Source organism: Puntigrus tetrazona, chromosome 20, assembly GCF_018831695.1.
Source record: "Puntigrus tetrazona isolate hp1 chromosome 20, ASM1883169v1, whole genome shotgun sequence".
NCBI classification, from domain to species: domain Eukaryota; kingdom Metazoa; phylum Chordata; class Actinopteri; order Cypriniformes; family Cyprinidae; genus Puntigrus; species Puntigrus tetrazona.
The window spans coordinates 16,384,152-16,411,765 of record NC_056718.1 but is presented as its reverse complement, the minus strand read 5'-3'; the positions used below and the strand labels follow the sequence as shown (position 1 = coordinate 16,411,765).

At 35.3% G+C, this 27,614-nt stretch overlaps 1 protein-coding gene across 1 annotated transcript in view; it reads right to left on the bottom strand.

Moving 5' to 3' along the window:
• The window catches only part of otofa (otoferlin a), a 46,681-nt gene that overhangs the window by 15,666 nt on the left and 3,401 nt on the right, over positions 1-27,614 (bottom strand). The window contains 14 exon segments of the mRNA XM_043219700.1: positions 1,394-1,617; positions 1,739-1,925; positions 2,046-2,232; positions 2,446-2,605; positions 2,698-2,782; positions 2,947-3,009; positions 3,233-3,364; positions 4,329-4,383; positions 4,700-4,826; positions 5,009-5,082; positions 11,902-11,943; positions 11,945-12,096; positions 13,664-13,763; positions 18,338-18,426. Coding sequence (XP_043075635.1) covers positions 1,394-1,617; positions 1,739-1,925; positions 2,046-2,232; positions 2,446-2,605; positions 2,698-2,782; positions 2,947-3,009; positions 3,233-3,364; positions 4,329-4,383; positions 4,700-4,826; positions 5,009-5,082; positions 11,902-11,943; positions 11,945-12,096; positions 13,664-13,763; positions 18,338-18,426 — 1,677 coding nt within the window.

Here is a 27,614-nt window from a genome sequence, read left to right as displayed (position 1 = left end):
ACTGGGATCTCTTGCTTTTTTCCTTTCAGATTCTCAGGATGGCGATCGCAATAGTGATCGCAAATGTGTGAGCTCAGTCTGAAATAATAATTGACTTGAGATTATGGCAGCTCAATGCTGCATTGTAACCCAGCAGGGGGTTCTTCTCAACTGAAGCTATGATCTTTGATAAAATAAAACTCTCACTGCTTTCCTCAGCTCAGCAGAAAATAAGAATTAACGCCCTGATAAAAATGTACTTTGTTGATAAACCCACGGAGGAGAGGAAATGTTCACTAATATTTTAACAATGGCAGTTTAGTAGGCCGCTAATTTTCATATTGTCTTTCAAAACAAAGGCACTGCCTTATTTTAAGATGCAATTAAACAAGGATGATTTGTTCAAGAATTGGACTTCTGGTCTGGTTCTCTAGCATTGCAGTTAATGGGAAGATTGTCAGGTGAATAATGACTTCAACCATTTTGTGACACTTCAGTGGTGTTTTTGTTGTGGTTATGGAGCTTCACAGTCTCAGTCCTCATTCATATTCATTACATGGATTTTTTTAAAAGTTGGAATACTGCACATGGACACCATAAAACTACTTTTATGATAATTTTATGATGCTTTAATGCTGTTTTGGTTTGTACATTTTGAACAGTAAAAGCTCTATTTCCATATCTATTATAATATCACAGAAAATAATAAATGGTACATGTATCCTTTTGTGTTTCACATAACAAAGTAAACTGATTTGTAATGAGCAAAGAACCTCTTGGAAGTTTAATTTTTGGTGAACTATCCCTAAAGGTCTCCAGCTCTTCTGTATTATATCAATGATCACACCGTCAACATATCTTTGGCTTACACTTTTATGTCTCTATTCTTCATGTAGCTTGGATCAATGAACAGGCTGTTAAACTGCCAGGTTAGTCGTGGCATGAAAGGCAGTTGGGACTATCAGCATCACTTGCTTGCCTCTTCATCAAGAGTAAAAACAAATCTTGTGCTTCAGTAAAATGCATCTGACAATCAATATTTGCTCCCAAAGGCCACACAACATCTGCTGTGACTTTTTGTCTGTGGACACAAAGCTTGGCCTTGTAATTTCCCAAAGGACAGCTGATGTTTTATAAAATCTGGTTTCAGCTGTAATCAATTTGTCTTCACATATGATGAAGGTTACAAATAACCAGGCCAAGATGGAAACTGTAGAGTTTTTTTAACATTGTAAAATATAAAGATTGCAGATGAGTAAGAATGAATCAGATAGCTTCCAAATAATCTGTGTGTAAAATCATGGTGTGACAGGAAAGTGTAAAATAATTTATGATTCACAAATATTTCAGTATTGATATAAAGGTGTCACAGTGCCTTGACCCAATGTCAAAAAAAAGAAATTGGCAATCTCACCTCTGACATATTGGACACCGTCTCTATTTGTACCTCAGTAGAGCTCATTATTTCTGCTGAAGTGGTGTCCAGGATCTCTACTGCGATACTAATAAGGAGGCGTGCTCTGAAAGACACACCTTCCCCCAGCCCCTCGTTTAGGTCCTGGTGCTCATCCATCAGGGTGTAGTTACGAGTTGAACCATACATATTCACCCAGGCTGGGCCCATAGTGGGTAAGAACCCTGGGGTGACATGAAGTAGCCATTCATTCTTTTGTTCTTTATGATGTCTGTTTTTACAGGCTCCATTCAACGTGTACATTCATTAAAATGTTAGTGTTACAATGGGACAGATCGCCAGTACCTTTGTCTCCATCATTTGCAATCTTTCGTAGATCGATGAAATGGGTTCCTATGGCAACATCATTCACCTTGTCTGAATCACGGATCTGAACTTTCAGTCGCCTACACAAAGGTGGGAACATCTCGGTGAAGATTATTTGCTCATTCCAGATGGGCTCGTAGCTGCTCTTCTGAACTGACGTTTTACCCTGCATGTGTAAAAATTGTGTTACATGTGCAAAATAAGTAATGTTTAGTCATTGTCTAAAATAAAAATATAATTGACATAAACATTTATCTCTTATAATGTGTTTTCAGGTGTTTCTTACCTTCTGCCCTGCAAATTGAACCAGGACATATGGGTCCACCAAATCCCTGTTCTCCCCAATAAAAGCTTTCTTCACATTGGCCATGATGCTGGTGTTCATTTTTGGTAGTCCCTCAGCTCTATAAATCTTAACATAAAACCGAGCCCATTGTCTCTCTGATGGAACACCCTCCGGCAAAAGAAGATTTCTGCAATATATCATAAAGAACAGACCAACATGGCACTTAGAGATAAATAAATGAATATATTAAGGAATAAATGTATGAATAATTAAAGTATTAGATGGTATAGAATACAATATGAACTTTTGGGAATGTAGAGTGCATTCTATATCTAAATTTGTTAATGAATGAACTAAATAAATATATTTATGTTAGTGTTTCAAGATATCGGTTTCTGACCCCTCTATGTCATCCTCATCTGCTTCATTGGCCTTGTGGGGAGTCTTGATGTTGTCTCCTTTTCCTACGACTGCAATGTCGCACTTAACGTAACCTTTGCCGCCGGCCGTGATGTCGTCAGGGTCCGACAACATTGCCCATTTGTGGTGGAACTGATGCTCTGTAAGATACATGCACTAATTAAAATACCTTTTCCATCTAATTAGTATATTTTTTACTTATTATGATTTTCATTATTTCTTGGTTACTGACCAGGTTGTGAGTAAACAGTGCCCACATCTAGTTTGAAGGTGCCCACCAAAGTACCACTCCGTAGAAGGTTTTTAGAGTGTATTACCTTAATTTTAGCATGAGGAAAACAGTATCAATCAATCAATCATTTTTATTTATATAGCGCTTTTAACAACACAGGTTGCATCAAAGCACTGTAAGTACAGTACAACCTAATAATTTTTCATCTGCTGCTTTCAGTGGGCTTTCATGAAGGCTTAATCTACTCACTGATATCTTAAGGATCTTGTCAAACATGACATCCGGAGGTACATGGAAGTCAAAGACAAAGTACTGTTGGAAGACGAAAATTTATAAGTTTATAAAATGCAGTAATTCATCATTTTAAACAATTTTACCGGATTTGGCGTTATTTAGGTGTTGATACAGCAACTATCATGCAATAGTACAAAATAATCTGTCTTTTCAAATAAAACAGTATTTTTGCAAACGGCCGTTAAAATGTCTCAAATGACAGAAATCCTTTAATTCGATTTTTTAGCATTGTGAATATAACCTCATTGTAGTAGGGACAGTTTGTCGACTCCTTCATCGATGTATACTTCTTCTCCTCTCCAATTTCCACACAAACCACAGGATCCATGTTCAGACCAACCAACTGACGAGCCTCGATTACTGTAACACTGATCTAAAAAAAAACATTTGGAATTGTTTAATGAAAAATAATATATTTAAAAAATATATTGCATATGAAACCCTGAGCTGGTATATATCTTAGATGCTGATTAAGATATGGCTGATGAGGCCGTATTAACGTGGGTGTGGAATCTGTTATGTTATTATTACTGTAGAGGCCTAATTAGTCAAGTTTGCTTTGGGGAATCAAATGAAAAATGAGCTACTGTATTCCATTGGATCACAGATTCATAAAGTAAACATCTGTGGCTGCATATGGACAAATAACAAAGCCAAGAGAAGGAAAATCATAATATTTGTATTTTTAAATCAGCAGAGCCATCTAATTCAGCTCGAATCAACTACCAAATTGCACTCTCTCGCTTATTTTCCTTACATTGGCACCATCTTTATTGCTTTTCAAAGCTACATTTTTATGAAACACATTTAAGCAAATAAAGTACCCTCTGCAAAATAACAGAAGCTGGATTCCAGAGGAATGCAGACAATAATACTGCTTATTGCTGCAGTGATTTATTCTGCAAAATTAATGTAAGAGAAAGACGGAAAGCAAAGAGTTTCCGAAATATGAACCGTTAGAGATATGGAAGAATTTTAACAAGACCTTAAAATACTTACACAGCACACATGGGATATATAGATTTCCTGCATTTAAAGGAATTATGCAGTGCCAGTACTGAAACGAATTTGCAATTCAACTGCTCAACACAACAGCCATGTAGAGGACAATTAGTAAGTAAACATCAAAGGCTTCTCTGAAACACTGAAGCTCAAGGCCGATGTTGTTTATTTGGGACAGCTCTGTATATTCAGGGCTTTCAGCAGAATACACAACTCAAGGATAAATGCCAGTGGTTTAACATGTCTGGTTGGCAATTCAAGGCCTGGAGTTATCGTCTTTTGTAATGCGGGAATGTTATTCCTTCCTCTCTGTGATCTTTTGTCTGTGTTCATACCTGATAATCCACAGGACGCCCCGAACTGGGCTCCATCTTGATGTCAGGCTTTGATCTAAAAAACAAAATGTTAGGATCACACTTTATAAAACATGTTCAAAGTAGGACTGTCAATTGATTGGTCATTTTCATTTAATTTATTCCAATGTTAAAGCAGAGCTATGTTCAGGGTAAAGTAATAAAACAAAATAAAATACTGACATGCGTAGCTGAAACTCTATAAACTCTTTCTCCTCAAGAAAACAAAAATCAAGCACTCAGAAACTGAAGGTTGTCTTCCCTGTGACCTTTTCAAAGGATGCATACAGATAAACTTCAAAAAAGAGAACGGCAATGCTTTAAAAATACCAAGTGCACATCAGATATGTGACCTTTTGTTGGAGACATTAGTGGTTACTGCAGTAACGGAGGCCAGTGAGATGGTATCAGGGTCAAGTCCACCACCCAAACGCATGGCCTTTCGATCCAGATCTTCTGCATCCAAAATGGCAGCATCATCTGCGAATAAGTGCACAGCAAATTTGACCATTCTTTAGTCATTCCTATTAATGTGCAATGTAAAATATCTTAAAGGAAAACCAGCAAATAACTACAGATTTAAAGTAGTTATTTGTTATTTGTATAATTAAGAGTTACACCTTTATTGTAAAACCAGCTCTCTAATAATCAATAATATGTACCTCCTTTTTTGTGGTCATCTTTAGACATGCGTGTCTTGCCCAGTTTCATGGCTGAAAACACTCCTTTTCCTGTCCTACAACATAAAACAAACATTTAGATGGGCATGAATGAAGGGGAAAAGTGACAATATTTGCACTGTGATTCATTTTTAAATCACCTCCAACTCCCAAACTCTGAATAATTTACACTGGTTTAAACTCAGAAATATGATTATGTTAAACAGATATTGCATAAAACCATCTGGATTCATTGTGCAATTCAATAAAATAAATTATTAATACATAAGGTGTTCAAAAATGGTTCCAATATATCTTTATTTTGTTGTGTTTATTCTCTTATATATAGGCACTGCAGGAGAGCAATCAAATCATCACTACTGGAGCAAGACAGGTTTTCCCATGATGGAAAATTCTGTGATATTTATCACTCAGACCAGACACTCGTTTCAACAGTGAGACCCCACTCACAATAGCCCTGGTGGTGTCCAATAACTCTGCACTGATATTATGGTGATTAGATATCAGTTCACCTACAAAGGCCTGATGATGTCACAGGCCTGCTGGACAAATAACGGTCCTTAATTATTCAACAAGATGGGCACAATTGTCCAATTAGCTGTGATCTGTGGATATAGATACTTTCTCAGGACAAGATGAAAGAATTCCAGATCGTTTTGTCTCTTCATTTTAAACAGAGTGAAAATGTATCAAGATCACACTGATTTTTTTGGATGTATTGCGTAAATCACTAAATAATAGGACATTGTCTGTCAAGCTAGGAATGCTTAGGCAAATGCAGATACTTTTTTTTAATTTTAAACATTATTCTGTAATATAGTTTGTTTTGTATCTCAGTCTTAAGATGAAAGCACACTCTCTAAAAACTTCTTTCTTTGAATCACTGCTCAGAGTGACACTGAAGAGAAAGTCGAGCTTACTTTTTAAACTTTCATTTTTTTTTCTTCTAGCAATTAACATCTTAAAAGTCACCTATTCATGAGTAAAACACCCCTCTAAAATACATATGCAGTCACAGCTATGAAGTGTTAATATGAGATCAGAGTATAGAAATCAGAGAATATCAGTTTTTGCTTATCAACAGAACTTGATACTCACTGATTAAACTGTTTAGTTTAACACGTTTTTTTTTTAAAATAGCAAAGTGGAACAAACTCACTTACATATACAGGATACTCACCAGGGACTGACAAGCAGCAAAAACTAACCAACAGAGAAATGTGTGCTGAGCAACTCAGGGCAAAAAAATTAGGTATTCCTCACTAGTGTACTATATGTCCATTTTCAGTTGTTAGCCCATATCCAAGCAAAACACACAGAGAGACACTTCTCAGACTAAACGGGACGTCCGCAATAAGGGAGAACCTGAGATGATGACCAGGTATGAGTGAAAAAGTAACAGGAGAGTACGTGACCTCACACACACACACACACACACACACACATAGACAGGATACACACCCACATTCACTCACTCTCACTCTCTCACAGATGTGTCTGATATAATTACCTATGTTAAATAAAATTAAAATTACTGTCATATACATCTAATAATGTTTATCAGGGAGAAAATTTGTGTATTAATAAAAAAAGTAATTAAAAATATGCATGGTTATCACATTAATTTGTAATGTAAAAAAAATGGACATACTGTAAAAGCTTATTAACGTCAACTTGTCCTCTTGGCGTCGCCACAAAAACTAAAATATACATTAAAACACTTCAGACTATGTTTGGACTTTCACTAGAACATTACCTATGATTAGAGCGAACAAAATCAAGAAGAAAAGACTGGACTGTATCTAGACATGATAAGGTAACCTAACACTAATTAGATGATTTTCAGAGCGTGATGAGACCAGCTCTGTTTAATCAAAGGCTGCAGTTCAGCAGTCAAGAGGAAACAGGCAACCCACAGATATGACTTGATAACACAAACAACAGTTCTGCCGGTCTTTGGGATTTACTGGAGCTACTTTTGAGTACTGTATGTAGGCCAGACATTCAGCACTAACTCGTTTAGTCTACATACTGTAGGATGCTCAGCAAATCATCAGTCTGATAGACAGCACTGCTACAGAGAACAGAGCCGAAGTCTCACATTGCGCTCTGAGCTGCACACAATGGAGCAGACACTATTTTTTATGCCTATGAGAAGGACATGGGTGAACAGTGTCAATCAATGAAGACCTTGAGACATTTAATTCCTTCAGACTCATGTAATGCCAAATGCTGCACTTTTATTTTATTTTATTATATTTATTTCAGTTTATCTATATTGACTGGACCATCTTATGTTGTGAAACCTCTGCAATACGGCAATCCTACTTTAATAAAGACTGTATTCCCCCTGCCCAGGGATTATTAAAAAGTGACCTTTGTATATAATTTACTGTGTGGGGGTGAGCTCAAGTGACATTTTAGATATTATGTGTGAAGATGCTAAACTGGTATGAACAAAAAAGCCACGGATCCAAAACCAATTATTCTAAACCCTATTTAAGAATTATGACCTGTACCTGTAACATAATACAAACAATACAGCAACTGTCAACACAATGTGAAAGGAGAGAACATGACACCTGGGAGAAAATGTGAAAGCCACTTCCATTTGTATTTGCTAGAGGCATTCGTACCTTATGGAATATGAGAACAAATAAAATAAATATATTAAAATCCTCAAATGTGGCATACTGTAGAATGTCAAGACTACATAAAAAGCTTGAGTAAGACTGGCCATAAATGATCATTCAAAAGTCTCTTATGCTCACAAGGGCTTAGATTATTTGATAAAAATACAGTAAAACAGTAATATTATGAAATTATCGGAATTCAAAATAACTGTTTTCTATTTTAATGTTTTAAATGTAATGTATTCCTGTCGTGGAATAGCAGTTAAAACATCACTGATACATGATCCTTCATAATTCATTCTAATATGCCCATTCATTTTTTATCATCATCAATGTTGAAAACAGTTGTGCTGTTTAACATGATAAATTTTGGTTATACTTTATTTTGATAGTCGACTTTAGACATTCTACTAACTATAAGTCACTTTGTAACTACATGTCAACTAATTCTGATTAATTTGCAACTACATGTCTACTAACTCTCAGACTAGACAGATAGGTTAGCTTTGAGTTAGTAGAATAAGTTGACATATACTTCTCATAGTCAGTATGTTGTATGTTATGGAGTCAAAAAGTGTTAGAAATTGTTATTACGTAGACACTACAATAATTCTGTAATGAGTGCTAGTTTACATGTAGTTGCAAAGTTAGCCCATTAACTGTTAGTAGAATGTCTAAAGTGGACTATCAAAATAAAGTGTTACCTAAATGCCTTAACTTTCACTTTTGATCAATTTAATGCATCCTTTCTAAAATAGTGTTAAAGTTAATGTCCTCCAAAAATAACCCCTCCCCCAAAACTTTTGAATTGTAGTGTAGTGTGATCGTGTATATGTGCTGTAATAAACAAAACATTGCAACTAAACCAGTTAAATACCATCTTAACCAGGCTTGGAGACTATAGCTAACCTTTATTTGGCAAGAAAAATGGCACCGATACTCAAAAATACAGAAGATCATTCACATCAATGCAAGTCTCAGAGTATATCACAGGCCATTCCTCAACCATGACATCAATACATGCATAAAAATGTAAACAGAGATAAATGGGATACATTAAAAAGTATAAAGCAGCATATGAATTATGTATCGCTCAAGCGCTTGGAAGACCTTGGTGTCTGAGGCTAGTTTCTCTAGCCACATAAACTAAGCTAAAACTGAAACTCAAACCACATTCTTTGTCAAATCAGTAATCAGAACAAAGTTGTGGGTACCATACAGTGGACTAGTATTAATATGATTATTTTTCCCTTCTTTATAAATATAGATACATCAGCTTTTCAATTTTAAACAATTAGACAGTTTAAACACTATTCAGCAGAGACATGAATACACTGAAGTGTTTGTGTTAATATGAGCCTCCTTTGTATTTTTCGTCATTTTTCGCATTTGCAGCAATGTGTAAATGAACAGTTCACAGTTCTGTTTCATTAATGTGATGAATTATTAAACAATGAGCGCCTTTGAGCTTTTGTGCCCTACTTTCTGAAGTTTATGAGGGGGTTCAAAGTGACAGTTTTATGCAAGGAAGAGAGAAGAACAAAACAATGGAGCGAACGTTAAACTTCAACAAAGACAGCGAACTGAGTCGCTAGAGGAATGCAACAGCTCTAAAGTGACAAACATCCCTGTGCAAATCCCTTTGTTCAGTAAAGTTTCATTTGACTGTAAGCTATCGCCCTTCGAGGTACCAAGCTCAAGAGAATAACGCTCCTGCTTTCAACCAATCTAAGGTGGTTAGATGATTTATGCCAGTTTAGCTGGTCTTCAAGCTAGCATTAGGTTTTGCTATTTAGCCAGATAGCTGAAAAAAACTCCTGTAAAGCCATTAAAAAATAACTGGGCCAGGCTGAGTCACTAATAAACCATCTTAGGCCAGATTAAACTCTTTTTCCCAGCAGGTCGGTAATTCCCGCTTTACTAAACATGAAAGCACCTGTTCTAATGCTGAGGATAAACATGCAATATCCTCTATATGATAATGATGTTGCACACAAAAGGCTGATAAAAGCTGGATGGTCCAGGCATCAAAACCTTTATCACGCTGGTTCAATGATGCAGGTGCTTTTTGTGGAGCTCTTCAAATAACATGTGAAAGAAAAAGAACAAAAACCTTTTTAAATTTAAGACTTTAGACACATCACACATTTACATGTTCAGTCGTAATGGAAATCCATCTCAGCCATTTAAATCTAGCCTTGGATACAAGCCACATACCTAGTTCAATACAGATATTGGTCAGGGCCATCCTGCATTTCACAAGATGCATTGCCAGATGCAAAATAAAAGAAAACACCATCAGTGTTTCTTTCGAATAATTAAATGTTTTTTTTATTTTATTTTCTGGGCATACTATTTCCTGCAATGGTCCATGGACATTGAAATGTTACATACAGAATATCAGAGTGTGGAAAGCACAGTTTCAGTGCAAGTTCAAGTAGGCAGACTCATGATTCCATAGGGAAAGAAACGAGAGTAAAAGAGGAAAGCTAGAAAGAGATAAAGCAGAAAGATGGGAGAGAGGAAAAGAGATGAGAGAGAGGTCTAGTCATTAGAGAGGACTAGCAGTTACTTCAGATCAGAAGCTTCACCGTGTCCCACTGGGTCCCGCTTTACAACAGACACACACACACACATACACTTTCTTCATAGAGAAACTCCAAAAAACCAAAAAAAATATACAACTAAGACTTGTAATCAATAATGAAACAGCCCCAGGAATGAGGTTCAAGTGAGAACAGAGGGATATATTATAAAAAAGTGTCAATGTCAAGTAACCTAAAAAGTGTCATTCTTTAATATTTAGTATTTAATATCACAATAAACATTATAAAGTTACAATAACTTTTAAGTGTCTAAATGAAATTTCTAAAGATAACTGTTCAGGCTGTTACACAGACACATTTTGTGATTAATATTAATTCTTAGTGGAAAAAGACGCTGATTGCTGTGAAATGCAAAATAGTAGTAAAGCCAGATTCCTAAAATTATATTGCGTTCATAACTAGGAAGAAAACTGAAACAAAAAAACATAGGCTCTAAGTCTTTGAAAAGTCTCAAGGTCTTTGAAAAACCTTGTGAGCGCAAAAGTCATCCATAAAGCATGAAAGACAGTGTTTGTGTGCTCACTCAGGAACAGAAAATATGTTCATATACATTCCTTGCTTGCTTGTGTGCAAAAAGTATTTAAGAACAGTAATTTATGTTTCTCATGTGTGTTGTGTGTGTTTGTCTGACTTAGCAGCTGTCATCTATGCCAACTATGCAATGAATAATGAGCTATTTTTTACTCAGACCTGAACAATTTCTTGTCTCTTCTCATGTACTCAGTTAAATAATACGTGCTAAAGTTGCTTTATGGCTCTGTAACAAGACGTTTCCTGCATGAAGATAAGGCCCATATCCAGAGGCAACATCAACAGATAGCAGATATAAAATGAATCAAACTAGGAGCATCACTTTACGTTATCAGCGTGAAGAAGTCACAATAATTTGAAGTTAAAATTAAATAGATTGTCTTCATGGAGATTTACTTGAAATAATTAATAAAAACCGAGTAAGCAGCAACGGTAATCAGAACAGACGAACAGCTCTCCTAAAACACTTTCTAAAGACAACATCAATATAAAACAGAAAGAATGCTTGTTTTCCAGAATCGCAATGAAAATACGATTTATTGGTTGAATACTCACTAATTCCCAAAATCAAATACAAGATCTAAATGAAACAGGGCTTTCAAACCAACCCAAAACCACCTACATACCTCTTGAGTCTGCTTTAATTTACCTCGGATTAACTTTAAACAACTTTCCTAATATAGATTTTTTCAGCAGTAATCATCCATATGCATCAGTATTTAAACATATCCATACAGAAACACTAATGATGCCCACGCACAAACCATGATGGAGTACGTTTGTGTCTGTGTATGGTTAGAATTTATAGATCAGAGGACCTGTGGAGAACGGAAGGCTTAGTGGAAATCAATACATCCCACGCATTCCAGTCATCCTTGGCTTCATTATTCAGCAAAAATGTCAGCACGGTGAAAAGATGTGCTAATAAGATTATTTGTTAATAGGATGAGCAAATGTATGTGTTTGGTTAGATTACTGCACTATTACTTAATCTAATTTCCTCCTCATTATCTTCTTCATCACTATTATCATCAGGTAGTTATCTGTGCCACTGCATACTGAGGATGACTGTGTTAACTGTGGCTGGATAAGACGAAACACTTACTTGCGAAATGTGGGAATGCCGTGGATAGATCGTCCGGTGATGTCCCGAGCTCTGGCTGCGTCCAGAAAGTAAACTCTCTGTCTCAAACTGGAAAGTTCCATCACAGTCATCTGGAATATCAAGGAATTCACCATCGCTCCATACCTTCACACTCCCATCCATGGTTTGATATTTGATCTCTATGGAAATACTTGTCTGAAATACAAAATAAATAAAATAAATAGCTGAAAAATAAATAATTAATACAGCCAGTACATGTTTTTTTAATCTTTATTTTAATCTTTTTCTTGTTTTCAAGACTACTGAATATATAATAATAATATAATATTATATAATTAGTGCCGCTAAATAATTAATTGTGATTATTTACGTTCAAAATAAAATGTTTTGTACATTATATATGTATATTTTGTATATATAAATACACACACATACAGTATATATTAAAAAAACATTTGCATACGTTTATATATTCATATTCTTATGTTTTAAATTCTATATAAATATTTTAATGTATAAAGAAACATTTAAATATAAAAATTAAAAAATATATAAATAAATATTTTTCTTATATACATGCATGTTTTTACATTTATATATACATAATAAAATACACAGTATATAAATATATTATGTAAAAAAACTTTTTTTGTAATTAATCATAATTAATCATGATCAATATATTCAGCATATATATATATATATATATATATATATATATATATATATATATATATATACACACAAATTTAAGTTCTGTAAAAACTGAAATAGATGACAAAATAAACACTAGTTCACAGGTTTCACAAGCAATAAGGACACTTGTTTAATCCTGACAAAGCCAAACAAAAGGTAGACTGATAAGGTTTAGGTTAGGTGTTAGAGTTAAGTGTTAGGGTTAGGGTCATGCTAACCCATGTGCCAGTATCAGTCTGTCAGCATCAGTTACCCTTTCCTTCTCATGTTTACAAACTCATTAGAAGGAACAAGGAACAATTTAGCCTCTGTCCAACTTATCCCTGTGAACCGCCTGATGGTCACTTCTCCCAAGGGCATGTCAAACAAAGGGGGGGAACCTGAGGTCTGCTTCAACTTTACTTAGATATAACCTTAGATACCCCTTCTTTAATTAACCAAACAAATTTAAAGCTTTCTTGAGGTATCATCTCAAAAGAAAAAAAATGTTACAATAGTGTAAGTATTGCTCCGAGTAGAGTAAGGGATAAAAATGAAGGAGAAATGTCTGAAAAGAACATGTGCTCGAATATGGCTCCTCTCATTTTTGAAAATGTTTGTTTTCCTATTCACAATGTTTTAATTTAGTTTCAGGAAGCTTCTATTCATTATACTGGAAAATGAATGAATGTATCGCCTTAAGCAAAACAAAACATGACTTAGGACAAGCCACTGTTCATTATCATAGCTGAAAATGCAGCAGATCAACAAAGGAGGATTAATGTAGAAAAAAAAGTTTAATATAACACCTCCCCCTAAACCAATATATCTTTTCATAGAGCTGATGGTGGATATCACAGAGAGAGAGAAATAAAACTGAATAGTCCCTTATAGCCTCCGTGTAGACATGTAACCATGACAACAATTTTTTTGTGCAAGTTTTGCAAACCCAGACCCCTGTGGTGAAATATGTGAATGGATGTTTTTGTCAGTGGGTGTGTTATATAAAAAAAAGAGCATTTCTGATCTGTCAGACCAGAACATAAACACACATACACACACACTGCCTGCGATCTTCAAGTCTCACCCGTATGGCTGTGTTATTGTCATCAATAAGAGTGTCAGACACCTCCAAGTGACCCTCCTCCACCACCTTCTGCAGAACCATGCGGAAAGTGCCAATTAACCTGCAAACACACACACACACACACACACACACACACACACAAAAAAAAATTTAATAAATGTAACAATTTAATACATCCCTTCACTCACTTTGGTTTGGCCCAATGTGCACTGAACTTATAAGGGTGGTTTGGTCACAGTGAGGAAAATACACTGTGACAACTACAAAGAGAATGAAAAATAGCAACACTGTGAAACGCACACATTCATGCATGCATACACACGCACACACACACACACACACACACACACACACACACATACACACACAAAACAGACTCTAGAATTAAAATAACTGAAGTGTAAAGCTGAGACAAATATCATGAACTTTAAAGACGATATCTTTTGATATCTTTTGACGATATTTTTTATACATTTTCTACTACTGCTCACTACTTACAGTCAGTGATGATTAATTATACTATCGCTTAAAGTCTAAGATTTCAGAATATAAAGAAGATCAAGAATATAAAGAAAAAAAATTCAAACTTTTCTTTTTAAAACAACTTTGCCTTTTCTCTGATATTTTAAAACTTAATTTATTACTGTGATGACAAAAGCAAAGGTTTTATCCTTTATGCTTAAGAAAGTTTTGCTTCACAATTGTAGATGGTTGTGCAGTTTAATATTTTGTGGAAAATGTAACACATTTCTCCAGACTTTTTTGATAAATAGAAAGTTAAATATATCACCTTTTATTTAAGAAAACCCTTTGTAACAATTTAAAAGTAAGTACTGTTGTGACTGTTTTTAAGAAGTATTAATTAGTTCAAAACAGAAAATAGCTTTCAGGCAAAACAGCTTTTATGAGACTACTGATATCCATGAACTTCACAAGATTTCCCTTTTTTCCCAAAAGCATTACTTGATTATTTTTAGTTAGGAAACAGCCTTTAACAGCATAACACATAAAAATTATTGGAAAAATATTAGTTATTTGTCTGTACTGTTGAAAAAAATAACATTATTCTATAGATTCTTTATTGTTTAATCAGTACTGTACACTGTGGACATTCTATAAATCTATAGACATTTAGACTAGTTTAATTTCTACATTACAACAAAAAAGTGCAATCATTCTTAGTCCCAGCAGCACAAAAAAACATGCTTTTTATGTTACAACAATGTCTGTCGTGAATTTAGAAGCAAACAATTAAGACATAAGAAGATCAACAAACACATGGGGGATAGTGATGTGTCTTTGTTCTGATTGTTAATTCAACTCTCTGTAAGAAAAGTGCGTGGCAGTAAAGAAAAGCAATCAGACCCTCTGGACTGACCAATTAAATGCCACATGTAGTTAGCCTACACACTCTCTTGTCTATTACTGCATCACTGTCAGCAAGAGAAAGACAAGCAGGTCTATCCATGTAGTCAGTGAGTCAATTTGATGAGAAAACACATCAATCCATTTAAACTGCTAACAGTTTTAGCACCTGCCTCTGAGCTGCAGCTGTATTCGGATGTGAAAGAACACACTCAGCACCATTGTTCATCCACAGGGCCTCGATAAAGGAAAAAACGACCATTGTGATTGATATGTGACAGTTCAGTGGTGAAATAATGGCTTTGTGACTGTCAGTGAACGCATGCACCCACGGGTGAATAATTCACTGATCCTGGATCAGGTTCTGGCTCCCGATCAACTTTTCTAAAGACCCCACATACATTATTGATCCTCTGAACAAACAACAGACAATTGACTTTCATCTGCTCCATAATTTACTGCGTCCTGCCTTGTCAAGTCGCTAGACTTTTGTTGAAGAGGTCAGAACTGGAGAATTCACAAGCCTTTGACTAATTCTGTGACGGTTCACAAATGAACAGCTAAAAGCTAAAATATCTATTAATTTGCAGTCATGTAAAGGTCATGTAAAACCATGTAAAGGCCATGTATCAAAAGCACAGATGCACATGGGCTACCAGTATTACTTAACTACCAAATTAATTTCCTACAATATACTAAAACAAATTTAGTCTTAAATGACACAGTCAAGTTGATTTCTGATTATCTGTGATCTGATCTGTGTTCTAAATGTTAACCATAACAAGTTTTGGCTTCTTTTTACTGCTTTATTGTTTATAATATTAGCTTTATTGCTATTATGAGGGAAATAACCACCACTGGCATTAAAATTTTAACATTTATACATTTAGCAGGCACTTTTATCCAAAGCGACTAATAAATGGGAATACATCAAGCGATTCATTTTAAAGAGGCAAACAGACACACTATGTGTTCGTAATATCACGTTTCAAGCATTGTTCAAATAAGCTAGAAGAGAAAAAGAACACCGAGAAGGGCAATGAGCCTTTTCACCTATCAAAACTGAGAAGAAAGAATTCAAAGCAGGGATGTATGAATGTAATACCAAGGAAGTGCCAAGCAGTTTTTACTTTATTAGCGAGTAATATAATGAGTGCCCATGTCGGAGACAGAATTTGACGTTTTCTGCATATTTCACTATAGTTGCCATCAGCAGCAGATCCTATTATAGAGCAGGAGTGCTCTCTCCTGCACAGCTCTCACTTCCAGTTATATCAGCGAATGCAGCCCAACTTCTGATATACGTCCACTGACATAAAACGCTACATTACATTGACTCGAACTTACTTCTTAACTAACTCATACTACTTTTTAAAACACAGTGACTATTTACAAGCTGCACATACTTTTGGGGGTTCTGTAAGACACTTAAACGTTCCTCATCTTTGAATGCCTCTCTTTGCCTTCCCTTGATCAACATGGTATTTCAGCAGACATTACTTCAGTCTTCATTGTTACATGATCCCTCAGAAATCATTCTTATAGGCTAATGTGATACTCAAGTATTGCAAATGTGATTTTTCAGATTTTTTTTTTTTTATAAGGCACAAAAACTTTTGTGTCTTTTGTAACATTTTACTGTCTCTTTGAGTTATTCGATTTTGTCTCATATTGATCTGAATTGCAGGACACCACCTGGTGGTCAGTTGGTCGTGAAATAACAAAAGCAATGTAGAATGAATCTTCTCAAGGATAGCAAATCTTCATCTCTAATGTATAACCTTAAAGTCTTGCATAAAGAAGATAGAGTTTCTGAGCTACACAACGGTCTCACACCTGGTGTTTTGTCCTCGATCTGCTGAGCTTGCAAAGCTCAGGATATCACATGGTGTGTGTCGATACGGTCAGCTACAGTACGTAATGCATATCATGGATAGAAATTACATCTGTAAATAACAAACAAATAGCTAATGAGCTGCGTGGTAAACATATGTCACGGTGGTATGTGAATTATTCAGCAGAAGCTGTTCTTATACATTGTGATCTATTCACAGGTGTCATTCAGATCACAATAGTTGTCTGTGAACTCAAAACAATGCTTCTGATAACACAAAACACAGCGCTGACCATTAATTGCACACCATAATTAAATTAACTTTATAGCCATGGTAGATTTTTCTACTGGCAGCTGTTGATTTACTTAGTCACACAGATGCAGGTTGAAATGGAACTGACTTAGATTGGAACAGACATCAGACTCACTCACCAGCAAGAGTAAGAGAGAATCTCTTAACGCCACTGAAACCTAACATCTCAGCTCAATCAAGAATCTGACGTGTTCTTGTGAAACGGCAGGACGTTAACCATATATACACCCGCACACGTGTACACACACTGACGCCTGCATCAGCAGGAGTGTCACACTCTTCAGGACACAGAATTTGCACGTCATTCAGTGAGGAACAGCTAATAATGACTGTCAGTCTATCCACCACCTCTAGAGGAAGACAGTGGATGGAAACACACCGCAGCACTGGGAAGCTTAAAAGTGAATACTGACAGGTACAAGAACAGAAAAAAAAAACAGTGTACTGCATTCCATCATGCTTCTAGAAAATACCGTAACAGAAGCTATGCATCTCTATCCTGTGCATGATCTCTCATTCGTAATATTTCATAAAGTGTAAATTATAAAGAAAACTAATAAAAAAATAATAATAAAACATTAATATTAAAACATCTTATTATTTATAAACCCGAAGGAAAACATTCCACTCATTATTTATAAATTATTTCTAAAATCTAAAAAACCATTCGGTAAGAATTGCGTCATGTCAAATGTGGCCTCGCCCTTCTATTTGTCATGTGTAATAATATCTCAAAATACCTCAAATTGTCAACACTGCAAATGAACCATCAAAACAGAATGATTATGAAAACCAGCATTACAAAGAGTTCAGTAATTATGAGTTATGAGATCCTGTATGGTCAGATGGAAATAAAAAAGAATTGGTGCAAAACAAACAAGACTTTGTTTGTCTAAGAGAATTTAAATAAACTGTGCTGTGTTGCTGGAGTTTATTTGGAGACCACAGGTCGATGCCATTAATGTTAATTACTTGAATTAAGTAAATGTATTTTAGGTTTTGTTTATAGCCTTGCTTCACTCAACACCTTGTTCAGATTTAGGACTACAATAATTCTTGTACACGTCAATTAGATTGCATTTTCTAAACATATACCCTCAAATCTATAGAGGTATGTGTCAATAAATCCTTTTTAGCTGATCAAATTATTGAATTCCCATACCTGTTAGTGAAGACTTTGCTATAATTAAACACTTGAATCTCCAGCATCTCGTCGCCGTCCACTTGACTCCCAATTGGCCAACGGAATGCCTGGAAAACAAACCAAACTAAAATCAATCTGTTCAGTCTATAAACAGACTATAAGCTTTTCCATGCTAATTATCCACATTATATTGGAATAAAAAAGAGCTCTAGTGCCATACCACACTGTTTGGCTCTAATTTCTTATTATATCAACCAAAACAAGCTAATTATCTGAATCCCTTAATGGAATTCCAATAAAACCCAAATCTGAATTAAAAATGAACTGATCTGCAGGAAATCATTAATAACACAACAGGGATTCAGCATCTGAATGTTATCAATACTGTGCCATGCTTGTTTACGATTCAGAAAGAGATACAAAGTTGCAAATGTGAAATGTTATGCTGTTTTAAACAACAGGCATCTATAAGGAACATAATTTAATGTATCTGTTTTTCCCTACCAAGCTTCAATCTAAATAACATCAGTGGACTTCAGTGTGAATATTATATAGGATACTGAAAGATGACCCACTTGCGTTCCTTTTAAGCTAATTGTTGCAATCTATGACACTGCAGGAGTCTTTTCTGCTGCTAGGGCTCTTAACAGTGGGATGATGCATTAGATCCCACAACATGGACTCCCATCTGGCACACTGATCTATACAGACAAACGGGCTGCCCTGAGGGCTGCTGAGGCGTTCTGTTTCACTGCGATTATGGAGAACAGCGGTACTCCGCTGCCAGGCCGTGGGACCACAGTGTTTCTTGCCAAATAATTCAGTGCAGAGACTGGCCAGGATGCTCTGACTAGGGAAATGAGATTTGTTGTTGTGAGGTTAATAAAGTCACAGAGGCCACTTGCAGGTGAATGCGGTTGACACTTCTATTTAACCCTGTTTTGAACACAAAGCTGGATTATTTACAGGAGTGACAGCTGCATTCGACAGGCAAATTAAGTCTTGAAAAATTGAAGAAGTGATAACGACGTGTTTGTGGAACACACAGTTGTTTCTCTTTTTCTAGTATGGAGTAAACATATAATATGTGAAATAGCTATATGTCTACAGAACATAATTTCATCACAAATTTGACACGTAATTAACATTTTAAATAAACAATATGTAATTCATAAGGAGTTCAATCATAAAGTTCAAAATAATTTTTCAACATTATAAATGTCTTTCACTTTAGATCAGTTAAATGGATCCTTGCTGAATAAATTCATTAATTTTAAAGTGCCCCTATAATTAATTTTTTTAATTACCTTCCATGCAGTGTGTAACACAGCTCTAAGTGAATGAAAACATAATGCAAAGATGTTAAATCTGGAAGTGCACCGTGTATAAAGTTATTGTCTCTCAAAAGAAAGAGTTGACTTTGAATCATTGAAATTAGACGGTTTTTTTTAAATGGTGATGTCAACATGAAATATTAGCATATTGACTCTCATGTGATTTTTGCTTTGGTCTGAATGAAAATGCATATTCATTCTTTTCCACTAGGTGGCACTTTCGAACATTAAAAGCTCACAAACACTGCCTTAAATGAAATCAACCAATCACCAAATGTGTTTAGAAAAATAATTGTTGAATGAATCGATTGGGAGTCACTGAACAAATAAGTTAAAAATAAAAGCATATTTTAAGAAAATTAAAGTGTTTTTTTAACCTTGCATTCACGTTAACTTGTTGTTTGGGACTCCCAAAACCAAAATGTGAACATTTCATGACTCGTAACAGAGGCACTTTAAATGACCTTAATACTTCCAACTAAGAAAAAATTCAACACTAATATTTTACGTGCTTACATTTTAGTGAGGTTTTTCAAAACTAGGGAAAAACAAGTCTGCAGTAGGTTCAATGACAATTTCCTTTTCTTTTAAAAAGTAAACATACAGTAATCCTGTAACAAATAGCAAGGGAGCAAATATGAAAGGAAATACAACATAATAAGGCCACTGGTTACATCAGTATACAGAAATGGTTTAGATGAACCAGGGCAATTGGGTGATAATTTTGTATCTAAAATTGAACTCCTGGTCTAGATGGCACCTTGACTATAGATGAAACTTCACTGCGTGTGCAGAAATATTGCGTTAAAAAGGAGAATTACATCCAGCCGTGCATAAAAACACAAATACAGTAACTTTCAACCAAAAAAAGGGAAAATTGCAATTTTACAACAGCTTGTTGTCAATGAGCTATGCAAATGAGGCTTACACAAGGAAATAAAGTATTTAAGAATCTAAATGAAACTTAATGAAAAAAAAAATATTTGTTGAGTTTGGTTGTTGACGATGGAATGCTGTTATCAACCCCACACACACCCACACACACACACACACACACACACACACACACACACCAAAATACACAAACAAAAGTGAACTTCTATCAACAGGACACCCACAGTCTTTAATTCCAAACCCATTAGGATCATTTTTCTATTTGAACATTATGGGTACTCATCACAGTATGAGCAGTTAATGCGATGAGAGACATGATTCGCACTAGAGAGCGAGAGATGTGTACCAGATACAAACACAGGACTACAACTGAACATTTTATAAAGCGGAAACACGGGGGGAATCATGTTGCATGTATGGAAACTGTGAAGCCATGTCAAACACGAAAGGCTAAAGGGAGTATGTGTATGAGATTTACTAGATGTCTCAAATCGTCTCCATTCTCGCTCGAGCAGCTGCACAGACTGCAGCATAGGTCTATATGCTAAATCTACAGGGAGGAGCCGCTGATGGAATAATGCAGGAATTGTGCGCTTTGCTTAGCTTCATGGTCTGAGCCCAATACCCAAGGGGTAAAGTCCAGCCAAGCACAATGAGGATTTTCCCCTCAAATCCCTCAGCTCCATTGCAGCATCTATATTCACTCCCAGTGTAAAATATGAAGAAGAATAAACAATAGGAGATGGTGATGCTCATTAGTGAGAAAGGAATAGCTGGCAGTGAGGGCTTATTTTAAACTCGCTCATCTCTAAAATCTCTTGTGTACATTTGGCCTTTAGTACGTTTATTAGAAAGCTTGAGGTAAGAGGCGGTTCTGAGAGTATTGGCAAAAATTAAGAAAATAGAGTTGAGGTAGGGGTCATCTCTTTAACCTGCTTCATGCTCCCTGTGGATCTAAAAAAATCCAAGTATAAAAAAATATGTATACAAGCTGCATAAAGTCATATGCTTCAAACAAATCCCAATCGTTATCACACGAGCATACCAGAGATATTTAATCATATTTAAAAGCTTGGCACAATTAGAAATGAATAGTTATGCTAAATATAACAGTAATTAACAGTTTGTCTTTAAAAATATGAATCATTTAATAACCGTTACATGTAATCTTCAGCAAATCTCATTTTGTAGCATTTATGTTTGTTAAGTATGATGTAAAGTCATCAGCCATTTTTACAGAACATAGCTTGAAAATAACTGTTGACATATTGCCTTCAGTCAGAATCACAATATATGTTAGAAGGCTAAATATTGAAATAAACAATCAAAATATTGTGTGATAATTCACTTTGAAGCCAGTATAAGTTATTCTAACAAATTTGTATCAAATTGCAACAAACCCTTTACAATAATTAATAATACCCTCACAAATGCTGCCGGCTATGAAGACAACAGAATAGAAGGAATTACAGTGACTGTGCCCATAGATGCAAATCAGATGAGTGATATTACTGAATTATCTTTGTGGATGATAAGGCTACTGATTAAAAAAATGATCTGCAGCTCAGAGATATTTTTGTAACAGCATTTGTAAGAAGGCTGCATTCATCAACACAAAGATGTACCGCTAGCTCACAGTTCCCCACCATGACTAATTAACCCAGGAAATAAAAATTAATTGGACAAAAATAGCATGACACATTCTCTCACATTACGTTCTAAGCATAAGCTTCACCACCATTTATATTCATGGTTAAAACAGGAAATATGGTAAGAATTATAAACTTCATATTTAATATACCATCAAAAAGGTTTTAATTATGCAAATGTGCTTGTGAAATGATGTTTAGATGTTTACGTATGATTAGATAATTAACAAAATGACTGCAATGTGTATAAAATTCCAATGTTATAAATGGAAGCAGATTATTATCATTTTTATGATAAGAAGATTTTAATCACTTATATAGTTTGTACATAAAACCTACATAAAAATAAAAATACTGTTCGGACAGGTTATGGAACAATCCAGTTTGAAGCATTTTTATGTCAATTAAAAAACATATCTGCCCATCCTGGAGCCAGAAGCTTTGAGCTCAGTGTCTTGTTTTACTGGATTCTATTTCACTGGAGATAACAGTTCATTCTTAATCTTTCCTCATCATTCTTAACCTCAGGCAGTGTTTATATTGCATTCATAATAAATCTGTAGGGGATAATGTACAGGTAGTAAAACATTTATAAAAAAAAAAAAAAAAAAAAAAAAAAAAACAATTATGATTACTTGATAATTTTATATTTGCAGCAGTTCATAGAATCATGTAATAAAAAATACATTATAGTGACAATATATTAAATGATCTCTATCATGCTAAAGCATTACTACACTATTAAAAATTAAAGTTCTTTATCAGTTGTTCCATGATAAACATTTAACATCCATGGAGACTTTCACAAAGGTGGTGGGAAAAGGTCCTTTACATTTTTCATTATTCTTCAGACTAAAAATGGTTATTTTACAAACTGTTCACTGAAAAGTCCCAAAAAGGCTCTTGTCTTTCATTGCATCATTGTAAAAACTCTTTGGAACCTTTGTTTTTGCTTTGGGCGGTCACTATACCATTAATCCAAACAATTATATATAAGTAGGTCAGACGAGACAACTGAAGTTCTGAGACTACACTAGAACCAAGTCAGAGTAGTTAATATAAACATTAAATATGAATGATTGATCAAATTGCAAAGACCTCCCTTTGAGCTTTGAATAATAACACAAACAATGTCAATATAAAACATGCACCCTGATTTTATCTTCAACCTCAGTCATATTTTACTTATTTGCATTAATTTTCTCCCACCAATGGCTCTCTTACATAAGCAGTGAATAGAAGAGCTCTCTGCTCCAGTGATGAAGACATGAGGTGATTTGAGTTTGCAATTCAGCTCTAAGAAACTCACCATTTAAATGCACGGAGAGTGAATTATTCAATGGCAAAGGATCACACGCTTTGACATGCCACATCTCCCTCCCCCGCACTTCTTCTCTTTCTTTTTGTCTGTGATTTAGATAATAGAAAGATGCATGAAAACCCAACTACTTCAGCAAAATCAATGCCCCACTATTAGGTACAAAATGTGCACTGGTCCTAACATCAAACCGCATCTCTAATCAGCCTGCTCAGTCAAGCCCCCTGGTGTTTTTCTTTTTCGCTTTCGCTTGCCCTTCCACTTTTCCTTCTCCTCCTCTCCTACATGTTTATCTGTCTCTTTCTATACTATATGGTTTAGCTGCTTCTTCTTGCAATTTTAGTTACCTGGGCTTAATTTCTCAGCTATTATGCTCAGATTTATCTTCCAACCTGTGTAATATTTCATACTGCCACACGAAGACGCTTCGTGACATTAATACAGCAAGTTAAAGCACTTCCTATTTTAGAATCCCAGTGTGCTGCCAACTCCCAGGAACATTTCAGCTAATTAAGCTTATTAAAAACAGATTGTTTTGATTTACCGCAGTAATCTGAAATGCTTTAATGTGGCCATTACTTCTGCGCTCTTCCCTTTCTACACCATATGGCCTCACAGTGTGTGATTTCTCCAGCAGCAACTCAAACATCTCACCCTCTGCAGACTTCTCTAGGTGACCTCGCTCACTTCTGAGTCACAGCAAGCTCAAATCTTTTCTTTGCCATTAAATCTCTGAAGCATCATGAGAAACATGCATCACATGCCTGTATGTTGTTTTATGAATTCTAAAGACAGGGGGCAGTAACGTTAGACTACCAGAAGCCAGCAGCACTGTAGCGTGCAAGTATGCAGATTGTGTGCTTCACGGCAATAAGGGAGTTACGTGATAAATGTTAACCTGTTTTTAACTAAATTTTGTTTGTTTATTGTACATCAATGGTTCTCAACTGGTGCACAAAATTTGTTGTGCTTAGATCACGGATACCAGAGAAATGCTAAAGCAAATAAATAATTAAAATGCAACTAACCATGCATGTGCACATGTGGCACAGGAAAGAAATAAGCTTATTTCAGAACCCACTGAGAATCACTCAGTAAATTCAGTTCACAGGTGGACAACAAATTAATTTGCCCCTTTTCATTAGTGATCTGAACTGAAGGATTATCGTTTCTCTGAACAACATGTGTTCGCTCTTCAAATTAAAAACACAGCGCCTAATGTGAAAGGTCAAGAATTCACATTTTAGAGAAATGTCAGCGAGAAGCATGTTGTTTAAAACTGCTGGAAAGCTGAACAGAAACAATTAGACTGACAAAAGAGTGAGATTGGTGCAATTTGGTGCTTCATTGGGCCATTTGGGAGAACAATCATATTAGATGAGATCTGCTGGTCATGATGAGACAATTCCCCATAAGTATAATGAGAAACCAACTCTTATTTCTTCACTGAGACACTGATGCAGTGTGAAAAGCGTAGCCGAAGTTTAGTGATGGACATGAACTAGTGGGGGCTAGCCTTGCATGTTTCAGCAATAACAAGCTCCAACAGAGAGTGTTTGATTATACAGTTTAATGCATGAGGGAGTAATAAGGTGGGGGGGTTGTTCTGTCAGTCTTTACATGTGTACATCCTTAAATGCATATGCATGCATTAATACAAAGAGCAGCGGTGGTCTTTATGATCTTTTGCATACACATTTTAGCATTTATGGACAAGCATTCTTTTTTTTTTTTTTTTTTTAAAACATACTTTTATTACCTTTGTTTATCACTTCAAGAATTCACTCATTAGCATTCATAGAAAATGTATTTCACAAGGCCCATATTTTCCTGGTATATAGTGTTTCCCAACATTTATTGTTTTATGCACTCCCACAGCCCCATTACTCAAGTTCAAGTACACTTTCTTCAAAACAAAAAACAGAAACATGTTCCTCCTCTCATTTTAAAGATGCTTGAATAAATATTAACTATTAACATAAAAACCTTTCTCTGAAAACAACACATTTATTTTTAAATCAAATCTACATGGAATGTTTATACCATCTACCAGGTCAAATTAATTCCATGTATGTTGGAATATAAATAGTACAGAAGTTCATGTCCAGAATATCTCCCAGAAGAAATTAGCTGCCTCAAAGGATTCAGCAAAATCTTTCTTTATCAGTCAAACTCTTTTTCTTTATATATTTGCTATTAAACTGCTGAAATGCAGGCAATAGAATCTGTACGCCTCTAAACAAGATATTCTACCCACTGAAGTTTCATCCACCACAAGAAAAGCCTTAAACAGTGCGAGTGCCAAACGTTCACATCAGCTGTCGTTAACAACAGAGTTTCTTACTGGACTCCTGCAGATAAAATCAATGTTTTAAAGACAGGCACTCTGCAGAGCTGATGTAAAGGAGGGCAATTTCGTACATAGCTGTAACAAACCGTCTGCTTTTGAACCTTGTCTGTCCATCACAGACAACATCAGGTTACAGGCCTAAAGCAGTGTGCCACAGCACTGCAATAATAAGCCACACAGCATTGAGAAGTGTTTAGATGTTATTTATATTACATAAAAAGGAACCAAAGATCGTGTGGAGAAAATGCAGCATTTTACTATGAGAACAAAACATATCTGGTTAAATTATGTACAAATTATGTGTGTTTTGTCTTTTCCAGTGTCTGTGAGCTTGTTGAAGATAAAATAAAAATTGCTCATGCATAAACAATATCTGGGTCCATTCTTATTCAAATGAATAGTCTATTTGAGAGTGTACAATGAGTACAGCTGGCAGGAGCCCTGAAAGGTGTACTTAGCTGCACATAGCAGGATTAGATAAAAAGGATTAAAATTTAGCTATATTTGGTTGTACTGTGAGAACACAAGAGGGTGGGATACAATGAGGAAAGCAAATAAAAAAGTATGTTAACAGAGATGTAGGGTGAATTCAATTTGAAACCTGAGACTTCTGTCTAATATTAAGTCTATGAAACCATAATGCATCAAAATGTACAAAAAACATTGCATTAAGCAATAGACTTACAGATAGAATATGGCATGAGAGAAAATTCTGACAATTTTCATTCTTAGGAATTATCCTTTATGACCTATGTACAAATGTGCATATTTGCCATAAAGCAAGCAAAAATTATAATGTTACATCAGTAGATGGTGGTATACTACGAATGTATGGGAATTTAGATACACCTTGAGGAGTTTTCAAACTGTCTGTATTGTTTTAGTTCTTGGTTTACTGAAGGAATTATGAAAAAAAAAAACATCTTGTTTGTTGGTTTTATGTTGTGCAGATGCAGCAAACTAATCTGGAAGCTGGCATGTAGATATTCTGTATCAGCAATGCAAACCGTGCTCAGATGCACAGTGTGTCTGAATACATGCCCAGTTATACTGCTGTTTGATCGTCAGTGATACTCAAATGATAAAAAAAACTGTCATGATCAATAGAAAATTAACACAAACATCTCTTCTCTCTGTTAGTGCCCTGCTTTTAGTAAATGTCAGTGTTAGGTACATTAAAAGCCACTTTACTTCTGTGAACATGAAACCTGATCATGCTAAAAACCTGAATGGAAAAAACAATGCTGGTGCTAAACACAAACATGCTTTTAAATAAAAGAGAATATAGAAACAGGGATAAAAGAGAGAGCGATTGCATTTCCTACAGTACTAGTGTTGTCTAAGCTGTATGAAATCTGTGATGTAATCGTACTGTAAGTGGAGAGTGGGTTCAGTAGATCTGAAGTGTGTAACAGCCTTCTCCAACCACCCAGTAATGATTAAACTATTACCACAAAACTATGAGTGAGAGATTAAAAGGAAATGAAGAGGACGGAGTTCAACCAAAAAGGTCATGGGGGCATACATGGAAGCTATATAAAAGCTAATTATGCTTCCTAGCCCGCTTAGCAGAAAAAAATGTCATTCTTCCATATTTAGATAATCTCAAATTATTATTATTTTTGTTCTGCTTATTGTTTTACTCGCAATGGATTACTCTCTCTTTCTTATCTTACTGTACACACAGTAGGAACTCCGCCATCTCTATTAACATAGACAAAAGACCAATCAGCAAAAAAGAAGCAGCACT